Source organism: Triticum aestivum, chromosome 3D (assembly GCF_018294505.1).
Source record: "Triticum aestivum cultivar Chinese Spring chromosome 3D, IWGSC CS RefSeq v2.1, whole genome shotgun sequence".
Lineage (NCBI taxonomy): Eukaryota > Viridiplantae > Streptophyta > Magnoliopsida > Poales > Poaceae > Triticum > Triticum aestivum.
In genome coordinates this window covers 352473828-352484795 of record NC_057802.1, presented here as the reverse complement: position 1 = coordinate 352484795, position 10968 = coordinate 352473828, and the positions used below count along the sequence as shown (strand labels likewise).

Here is a 10968-nt window from a genome sequence, read left to right as displayed (position 1 = left end):
AAATTTTGTAATAAATTCAGAATAAATGTGAGCATCAAGACTTAAACTCTGATGGGTTGAAAATATCACTGTCCTCTTAACCATCTAAAGCCAGTGAAGATCGATTTTGTCCTCGTAAAATGTCAACTTTTTCTTCTTGGAGAAAAAACCCCAACGTAGTACTAGTAAGCAAGTGTGCAACCAAATCTGGGCCGGATACGACCCTGACCCCGAACCACAGTCCGTTTCAATTTTTCGACATAAAAAAAGCCCTCCCGTGTGTCCACGGACCTGATTTACGTGGAACAGGCTTTTGATATTTCTCTGCGGAGCCTTTCCCCCGACGCAAGAATAAACGGGAGCGAAAAGCCCAGACCCTTCTTCCCCTCTCCTCCTTTGCGGCGGCGCGACGGTAGGGGAACTCCATCCAACACATGGCCGCCGCCGTCGCCGTCCGCTCGAAGCGCAGGCTCCTACCCCACCTCTACCGTCTCCTCCACTCCACCGCCGCCCCCTCGCCCAACCGCTTCCTCCGCCACGCGTCGCCGGTGCCCCGCGCCGCCGACCACTCCCCTTTCCTCCGCCTCCCCGCCGCGCGCGTCTCCACGCTCCCCACCGGCCTCCGCGTCGTCACCCAGTCCTACCCGGCCGCCACCCGCATGGCCTCCGTCGGCGTCTGGGTCGACGCCGGCAGCCGCTTCGAGCTGCCCGGCACCAACGGCACGGCGCACTTCCTCGAGCACATGGCCTTCAAGGGCACCGAGCGCCGCCCCACTGCGAACGCGCTCGAGGTGGAGATCGAGGACATGGGCGCGCGCCTCAACGCCTACACCTCCCGCGAGCAGACCACCTTCTTTGCCGACGTGCAGGGCCGTGACGTGCCAGCCGCGCTCGATGTTCTCAGCGACATCCTTCAGCACCCGCGCTTTCCGCAGCAGGGCATCCAGCGCGAGCGCGGCGTCATCCTGCGCGAGATGGAGGAGGTGAGCTGTCGCCCCTTTTGCTGAGTTACCCCTCCTTTTCCCTATACAGCTAGAATTAGATTCCTAAATTTACTAGTCCATGGGTGTAAGCTTTCCTGATACTTACTCTTACTTGATGTTCTCTGGCATTGGTAATTTGGTCATCTGACCATTGGCCAGAGAGTAGTGATTGTTATGTATGGTTGATGCCTACATGATGTTTGGTGCATGGCTGCATATGTTTATGGGTGGACAGGTGCAAGGAATGATGGAGGAGGTGATATTTGATCACCTGCATACCGCAGCATTCCGAGACCATCCGCTGGGGGACACGATATTAGGTCCTACGGAGAACATTAAATCTATCTCGAAGAAAGATTTGCAGCAGTACATTTCAACGCATTATACCTGTCCTAGAATGGTATGGTTATGTACCTATTTGGAATAATTTAGCCATTTCTTATGTGTAACTTGAGTGATAAAACTTTCTATTTTGTCGGTTGGCTTAGGTTGTATCTGCTTCTGGAGCTGTCGATCACGATGAGGTTGTTGATCAAGTCAGAAAATTGTTTACAGGATTCTCTACTGATCCAACTACTGCAGATCAGCTTGTTGAGGCAAATCCGGCTATTTTTACTGGCTCAGAGGTCTGCTTTTAGTTTTATCAAAATGTTATTGTAGTAAATTATTAGACTATGTGAATTGATTATCTTTTGAACTTTTTAATGTATCATTAGGTTCGTGTGGAGAATGCCGAGATGCCTCTAGCGCATATTGCAATTGCTTTCAAGGGTTCATCCTGGACTGACCCTAGCTCTATTCCTCTTATGGTGACCCAAAGCATATTGGGATCTTGGAATAGGAGCATCGGCGTAGGGAACTGCTCAGGGTGAGAAGGATTTTCACTGATTGATTGACCAATAATTTGCCCTCCTAGTTTCTTCTTACTGAATTTCTTGCTAAAGCTGTTGTTATATATTGAAACTGCAAGGTCTGCTTTAGCTCGTGGCATCAGCAATGGTGAGCTAGCTGAGAACTTGATGGCATTCAACACTAACTATCGCGATACAGGATTATTTGGCATCTATACTAGTGCTCCGGTAAAGTTTATTTCTCAATCTTGTATTTTCAGTTGCTTGTTGCTTGAATGTTGAATCAACTTAGATAAAGTCTGATCTGATGTAATTTTTCCCAGTATCTCTTTGTTAACTATTATGATTAATAGTTATCTTTATTGTTAAGTTTACTGCTATATTATCCATTATTATAGTGCTGAACTGAACAGTGATTAGTTTAAATCTGAAGTTTCGAGGTAATATTTGGGGCAATATATTTGTATAACTAAGCATTTTATTTATGTATTACTCTCCACTTAGGGAATGTGTAAGAAGTGATCAGTGAGAAACATTGTTACCACTTAGGATTATAATTAGTGAACTTCCAGTTCTTTCTTGTTAGTCAAACTGTTCTTTACCCTTGTAGCATCTGCGTTGGCTACGAGTTTGAAATATTGTAGCAATCACTTCATCACTTGTGTGTGTGCCAGACAAAGTTTCTTCCAAGTTTAATGTGATAATGCAATTCCCCAGCGATGGAGATGAGTTATCAGTTACGCTATGTATCAGACCAAATGGTTTATCTGTAAAACATCATCTTAAATTTTTTGTAATATGATTGCAGCCTGACGCACTACATGACCTGTCACGGTTAATAATGGAAGAATTTAGAAGACTTGCATTCAGAGTGTCAGAGACAGAGGTTGCTCGTGCTCGTAATCAGGTAGCTATGGTGTCCAAGAGTATTCACTAGATTTACACGTTTTTCTTTTATTGTCTGGTTTTCCATGTGGATATTTATAGAAGACAAAATCACACAGTTGCTCCTACATTATTAACAATATTAGAGAAAATCCTTGAATTTGGTAGATTTGAACTTGCACTTGAAGTGTTCCAATTTGTTTAATAGGACCATGCTTCTTTGTGGGCTGCAGGTGATTGTAGAGATGTCTCGGTTATATTTTTGTCTGTCTTTCAGTTATCTTTTTATCCATTCAACTATGCTACTACTATTGCTGCTAAGTCCATGGTGCCCTACTTAACAACAACAGTGACAAGGTGGCTGCATGTAATATTGTTAAAAATGTGACCGATGATTAATCTTTTATAGCTTCAACAATAGGTGAACTAGTAACAAGTTCATCAACAGCAAAACCTCTCCCGTTTTCGTGAAATGACACTAGCAGCTTGTGATGATGGATCTATTTACATAATATTGTGTTACACTGTATGATGAGTAGAGTAATTAATTATGATGCATGTCATGCAAACTTGTACTCCCCCGTTCCTAAGTATTTGTCTTTTTAGAGATTTCAAATGGACTAGCACATGCGGATGTATATAGACATATTTTAGAGTGTAGATTTACTCATTTTGCTTCATATGTAGTCACTTGTTGAAATCTCTAGAAAGACAAATATTTAGAAACGGAGGGAGTAGGTGTTACAACATTCTCAAAAAAAGATTTTTGGATACATCAATCCTATAGTTGTCACTTGCAAGAAAGCCTCAATATTTCTTGGCTTCACTTGCAAGCAACTTGTTTTGTATGCATCAAATAAACCTGTTTTCATCACAAAAAGAAGCAGGTAACAAGAACTAACATTTTTATCCTTTTCAGTTGAAGTCCTCTCTTTTGCTTCACTTTGATGGATCAACTGCAGTTTCTGAAAATAATGGTCGCCAGGTATGTTTTATTTTATCATGGCGTTGTCAGTAGCGACCGCTACTGCTGTCCTGATTAACAACTTTCCCTCAACCATCTCACGCAGATGCTTACTTATGGACGAGTAATGCCATTCTTGGAGCTTTTTGCTCGGATTGATGCTGTTGACTGCGATACAGTAATGAAAACAGCCAAGGAGTTTATAATTGACAAGGTAGATCTTCTAATTCTCAGTTTGTGATTGATGTGCTTAACTTATACTCCCTCCGTCCCAAAATTCTTGTCTGTCTAGATACGGAAGTATCTAACACTAAAATGTGACTAGATACATTCGTATCTAGACAAATCTAAGACAGAATTTTGGGACGGAGGTAATACTCCCTCCGTCCCAAAATTCTTGTCTTATATTTGTCTAAATACGGATGTATCAAGTCACGTTTTAGTATTAGATACATCCGTATCTAGACAAATCTAAGACAAGAATTTTGGGACGGAGGGAGTAGTATAATATATGCTATGGAAAATTAGCCACGGATGCAAGAAAGATTGGTTGTTCATCAATTCATCAAAAGGTAAAATTGGCAAAAGCTTGCTGCGCAAACGGGACTACCATAAAATCCACCGCAATACCAAATGTAGCCTAAAACTCCGTATCACAGTAATACTGTCCAATATGATTGAGTAGTTGAGCCATTCTGGAGTTTTATGCAGTCGAGTGACTTGTTTGACGTTTTGCAGGATGTTGCCCTTGCTGCAGTTGGGCCGATCTCTAATTTGCCAGAGCTCAGTTGGTTCCGCTCACAGACTGTTTCTGACGACAAATTTACTTCAAGAGTATTTTCGCTGTTCGCACAGAATAACTGAAGCTGCTGCTCTGGGATATTGTTGTTGTAACTCATAGTTCGACCGAAGAATTGATAGCTAGCCTCAAGCGGTCTCATTATTGGTCTCATTATTTCCTATAGATAGGAGTACGTTCTTTTGTCCTGTACGCCATTTTATTTTTTGATAATCTCCTTCTCTCTGGTGGTAGTAACAAGTTTAATGCCTCCATGCTATTTGGAAGTTGAATCATCTTCACGCCTCGCTGATGCAGTTATGCAGAGTACCTCGAAATAATATCTTGGCAACATAAAGTACAGTAGTAGAGAAGACTGTCGGAAGAGAATATTACCTCTTTTTTTCATCTTATACGGCCTTGCAGAGTAGCATCCTAAAAACGTGCAACCGAATTCCTCTGACCCTCTGGTAATCAGTAAAAACAAGGTCAAAATTGCAAGACTGCAAGAGCATTGCATTCTTTTCGCTGTATGCTTATTGTGTACAAATGTTTCGCTAGTGAGAGATTCTCATAGAGCATATACCCTGTTGCAAAACCAGAGGAAAAACAGGATTACTCTGTATTGCGGGGCGCGGTTATGGTTTCCTAGTGGCCAGATTTCCGTAAGGGCAAGTACATTGGTTGATAAGACCGTTTTATTTTAAGCTTGTTTTATTTTAAGCTTGCATGTAGTTTAGAGATGACAATAAAAGTATATGTATAATGGGTTATTTCTTAGTCTTATTTTTAACAACTAGTTATTCCTAAAAATATGTGAGACATATTGTGATAAGAGATCACCTCTTAAATAAGAGAAGACACCTCCACCTCAACGTTTATCCTACGCTGCACTCCTAAGATAACACCATTGTACATGCCCTAATGTTGTTCTAGCAATGTGCCTCTCAAAGCTCTATAACCGGCCCCTCAAACAGAGTGCGGAGTTGCAGAGGCCGGGCTCTGTTTTACAAAATAAAAATAAACTATATTTAAAAGTTTCCAAAAGTGTCAATAATTTTAATACAAATATATATGCATGTCGCAAACTTTCATCAAGTAATTCGATTATTTGCATGCTACACAAAAAAGATAAATATCTGGCCCAAAAACAAGAAAGAAAAAGCCCATTTTAATCTGTATATTTATCTTTTTCGTATACCTTACATATGAACATATATGTTCATGAATTTTATAGGTGTATACTACAAATATAAACCTATGTATATACTTTCTTTTCAGTTTTTTTTTTCAGTATGTGGAAATAGTATTCCGCTGAAAAAAATAGAGCTCTATGGAGCTCGGACTCTGTATGCACTTTTCGTTCAAACCCTCACTATATGTCCGCAAGCAGCACAGTCGTGTAAATGCCATTCAATTGGACCCCTCAAATCTGCCCTACACGTTCCAGTTGTTTGGCACCCTTCATACCCAGTCCATATGTGGGGCGTTTGGATGTGTCCGCCACGTCGGATTGAAGGCAGGGGCTCATCCCCGACCTGCTCTATTCCTCTATCTCTCTTCTGTCTCATTCACACAACCGTCACCCTAGCTCCGCCGTCATTCCCAACCCATAGCGTCACCACCGGAAGCCCCAACCCACAACGTCGCCAACCGTGCCGCCAGCGGACAAGGTCGTCGCCGCCATCTGCCGCCGCCCCGGTACGTCCAATTCCCATGAACACAACTCACGCTCTACGTGTTCGAGGAAATGTCCGAGCAATTCTTTTAATCTTTAGTTCATTTTTAGGCAAACGATGGATCGCCGTCATATGATGAGTATGGAAACAAGGACCATGACGAATTCATATACAAAGAGTTCGCCGATTTCTCGGATTCGGACAATGAAAATGCTGAAATGATGATCATCGAGGAAGAATTGGAGAAGCAAGAGGAGCATGTGCTGAACTTCAAGGGTTCGATAAAGGGCAAGAGAGCTGTTTCCTGGGATAGGATCTCTAGAACAAAGCTTCTCTACAAGGACTACTTCAAACCAGACCCAACATATGATGAAGGTTTTTTTCAACGTCACTTCCGGATGAGCTGAAATTTGTAGTTCCACGTAGTGAATGTCGTGGGGGAGGTTGATGACTACTTCAAGCTAAGGAAGGGTTGTTGCAGACATCTTTCTTTCTCTCCTTTGTAGAAATGCACAACTTCTTTCAGGATGCTTGCTTCGCAGATGCCATCGTTGCTGAAATCCGGATGGGAAAGACCACTTGCCTGAAGACCACAATGCAATTTGTACGAGTGGAGTACGTGAGAGGACACATGAAGGTTGATGGAAATTAGACCGGCAAGAGGTTTTCGAGGTACGCTCGGTTCAGTTGTTTGCATGCTTGGCAATGGAAGAACTAGCCCAAAGGTTTGCACGAGAAATACCATGGTCATACCAAAGAGGCCACCTTCATACTTGAAGCAGTGACATCGAAAGACTTGTAGATCTGGCATGCCTGGTTCTAACAATGACATCAATGTGTTCTAGCAATCTCCTTTGTTCAAGAGACTTTGTGGCGGGGATGATCCAGCGTACAACTACACCATCAACATGCACAACTACAAAATGGGGTACTATCTTGCCTATGGTATCTATCCTTAATGGGCGGCGTTTGTGAAGATTTATCTAATCCCCAAGGTAGGAAACAATGTCTCTTTGCACAAATGCAAGAAGATACTAGGAAGGAAGTGGTGAGGGCATTCAAAGTGTTGCAAGCTCATTGAGATACTTTTCGTGGAGCTTCAGTGATGTGGAAACCGGAGACACTATGACAGGTTATGACATGTTGTGTAATCTTGCAAACATGATTACGGAGGATGAGGGCGACAAGATGCGGAGCATGTTGTCAACTTTGTAGAGATGCATCGACAACTTCAAGATCAACAGGGTCACATGCAACTTCTCGATAATCTTGTGAAGCATATGTGGACCCACACATAAAATCAATGAACTATATATTTTATGTGTCAATTATGCACTCTGAACAAGTTTGAACTATGTATTTTTATGTACAAATAATTTTTATTTCAGCGCTCTATTCATTGTTGTGTGTAAAGATCGAAGTGCATGTTTTTGCATGGATTACAAAGAAGACATTGGAGGGGCGAAGCGATGCTATTTGTGGACATGCCTAGACGGTCCACAGACGTATAAGGGCATGTATTTGTCAAGTCCGGTTATAGATACTCTTACACAGTAATTTCACAATAGCTATCCAAAGTACTGTTCATATCAATAATCTTAGACTTACATAGACCCTATTTGTTTCAGTTTCAACCGGCTCCGAATCATTTTTTTTCGCGGGAAAAACTTTCAATCTATTCATCTTCAATCATGATAGTACAACAAACACTGAAAATAATAAAAATTACATCAAGACCCGTAGACCACCTAGATCATTTGTGGATTCACTTCATTGGAAGAATCAACTTTGCAAGTACACCTGGACGCTCTTCAGGCAATTGCATTAAAATGGTCCGAATCCAGATTCAGCTTCACTAGTAAAGCTGATTCCAAATAGAACTTTTGATTTTTTTTCACTATAAGAATCTATTGCCTAACACTGAAACAAACAGGGCCATAACCCCCCTCCAAACTGCACCAGGGTGCCCCCCTCTCTATCTCCAATCCTATTCTTTCACATTAGTTAGTCGTGTGCTAACTCCATAGTTAACTTCCTGTATGTCTAGCATTACTCTATTCATATAGGGGGTAAAGTCTTTGTGTAGCATCATCGTTGTGTCTAGTGCTAATGTTCCTCAGCCGGCCGTCATCGCCAGACATGCACAATTATCATTGTCATGGTTCAGGGCTCCTTCACTTCAAAGGAGAAGTAGAGAAAAGACGCATAGATAGGAAATTTTTGTACGGTGATATTATTCATGCATCTGGGTCAAAGGAATGAGCCAAAGGAAAAATATAGGAAATTTTAAAAGCGTAGGAATTCTAATATTCACTTGGACCTCTATTTCAAATTCCTATGTACGGAAAACAAGAGTAAGATCCTTAGTGGCATAACAACATTCTAACTAAACATTTTATGCGGTTTGACTTTGGTTTGACATGTTTATTAGAATTTGTGCGTTTTTTCAATTCATGTGAACCAAAACAATAAAGTTGGTAGAATTCTTGTGTTCAGCAATCCTCTCTTTTGCACATGCATTCTTATTCTATTCCGGTGTTTTTAGAATCATGTGAACCAAAGAAACCCCAGTCATGTGATACCGGCCAACGATCTAGGCTATTGATCCTTGTTTGGAACAAGGGGTTTCCGCAGGAATTTTGTATAAATAAGCCTACGCGATTTTTTTTCCTACGGTGCATTTTGGACCGTAGGATTTTGGATCAGAGAACTCCTTTATTTCCTTCACATTTTGAAGGATTCTATACATTTGCTCACATCTCATGTTTTCACTTCCTTTCAGAAGTGGAGTACAATACAAATCTCCTCTTTCTACCCTCTTCAAATTTCAAAATGTACTTTTTGCAAAAATCCTGTGAAGGTAAACGGACGTGAACACGAATACGGGAAGGTTGGTAATAGCGGCCGTATTCCAGTCGGATACAGGAAACATTAACCGCCGACACTATATAATGGGCACCTGGGTGAGGCGATTGGATTGGAAGAAGAGGATTGAGGAACTCCAACAGATCCGGCGACGAGAATAAAACTAGGACGAGATGGCAGCTTCGCTTAGGTTTGCCGCGAGAAAGATCTGTGGTCCCGCCCTTGGGCGACCACCGCAGCCGTATTTTAAGGAGGGACAGAGTCTGCTCTTGCCAAGGATTAACCATGGAGGGAGCTTCCCTCGCCGCTTCAGCTCCTCTAAATCAAGTCCTTTAAACAAGGTATATAAATATCCATGCAATCAGATCTAGTTTTTTTGAACATCAGTACAGACCCTAGGGTTAGGGTTTAGCCCTACAGACACTACCGCTCATATATATGTGCATATACTCAACCTTATAAACGCACGCATGCACACCTTACCCTATGAGCACATCCGAGAGATTAAGCTAACATATCATTTTAAGATTTTACCACTGTCCACCTATCTAGTTCTGCACTTGTCTAATTTGCAGAATGTATAGTATTTTCTTTCTATTATTATACTTATTATCGCGTTGAAATCAACAATACGACTTCTACTCCCGCAGATGAAGCAACTTTTTTTTCTTGTTAGAATTCTTACCATATCGTGGCAAAAGAAATTGCAAATTGCTAGCGGAACAGCATAATCAGTTTTGGGCCGTGCTGTTGCACATTTTTAATCTCATTTTTCCCCGCTTAAACCAGATCAAACGATCAATCATGTATGCAAGTTAGCACTTACTAACTGTCTTTGATCTATTATATTCCAAATTCTTTGTCTCACGGTTTGTAACGCTAACTATGTCTGTAATTTTCTTTTGCGGGGCCATAGCAGCATGGACCTCAATCAACTACAAACACTGCAGGGTCATCGAAGCACACACCATGGTAATTATCTTATCTTACACTACTGAGTTTTTAGATGATTGTAAACAACTTATTTAAATCCGTTTCTAATTCATGTATGTTTTGATCTCAGGTTTGTATTAAGTCACCCCAATTATGTACGTAATATATTTTTTGAGACAATCGGGACGGCTATAGGAGGCCTTGCAATACTCTATGTTGTGGCCCGTACAGAGGGGGGCCCGATTTTTAGAGAAAAATTATTGGGCCTGCCGCCTAAAGCAAGCAAGGAAGATGATTAGCCTTCAGATGACGGCTATTGGAGCTCACAACCAAGAGGGTCTGAATTTTCACTGTGGACCTGGTGTTGTTATGGTGCTCTTTGGCCTGAACATGAGCAATTGAGCATCAGTCTGTTGTGACTATGTTTATGTGTCTGAATATTTACCGTGGATCATGATTTTGTTATGGTTCTCATTGGCAAGCACTTGATCATCAGTCTGTTGTGACTATGTGGCTGAACAAATTTACTATGAACGTATTGTTATTATGATGCTTAAGTACTTTGAGCTCCTGTCAATATCCTTTTGGATTATTCAATTTTTCAGAATTTCGGTATTGAGCATCAGTCTTTGATGACTCTTGATGAGATTGAATTTGGTATTGAGCATCAGTCTATGATGACTCTTGATGAGATGGTATCACGTGCACTGAATTTTCATGAACCGTGCCCAGCCATATCTGCTCAGCTGCATGACACTAGCTTAACTAAATTAATTTGTCAACCAAAGATTGCTAAGGGCATGTACAATGGTGCTAGTTGTTTGGATGCTAGTAATTAAATATGAGCTTTTAGAGAACTAGTTTTTGGAGGATTTTTTTAGAAAAATCAGTTGTAGTTATTCTGTTTTTGTTAAGCTGGGTCTATAGAATTCCCCGTTTGGATGGGAAAAATAAGAAAGAAGGGATACACCTTATCCACCATTGCACATGCCCTTAGCAATCCAAACAGCTATGTTGTACTCTAATTTTTATTTATTTTTCAATAAAAGGG

At 41.3% G+C, this 10968-nt stretch overlaps 1 protein-coding gene and 1 long non-coding RNA gene across 2 annotated transcripts; both read left to right on the top strand.

The window, feature by feature from the left end:
- The first annotated feature begins 270 nt into the window (after positions 1 to 270).
- On the top strand, positions 271 to 4742 carry LOC123078833 (probable mitochondrial-processing peptidase subunit beta, mitochondrial). Its single transcript, XM_044501461.1, has 9 exons — positions 271 to 962; positions 1198 to 1362; positions 1451 to 1588; positions 1679 to 1830; positions 1933 to 2041; positions 2622 to 2720; positions 3618 to 3683; positions 3769 to 3876; positions 4401 to 4742. The coding sequence occupies exons 1-9, from the start codon at positions 414 to 416 to the stop codon at positions 4524 to 4526; spliced, it is 1512 nt and encodes a 503-aa protein (XP_044357396.1). The 5' UTR covers positions 271 to 413; the 3' UTR covers positions 4527 to 4742.
- Positions 4743 to 9110: 4368 nt separating this feature from the next.
- On the top strand, positions 9111 to 10533 carry LOC123074639 (uncharacterized). The gene is made up of 3 exons (XR_006436025.1): positions 9111 to 9325; positions 9901 to 9956; positions 10048 to 10533. It is a non-coding gene; the product is annotated as an uncharacterized lncRNA (long non-coding RNA).
- The last annotated feature ends 435 nt before the right edge of the window (positions 10534 to 10968 follow it).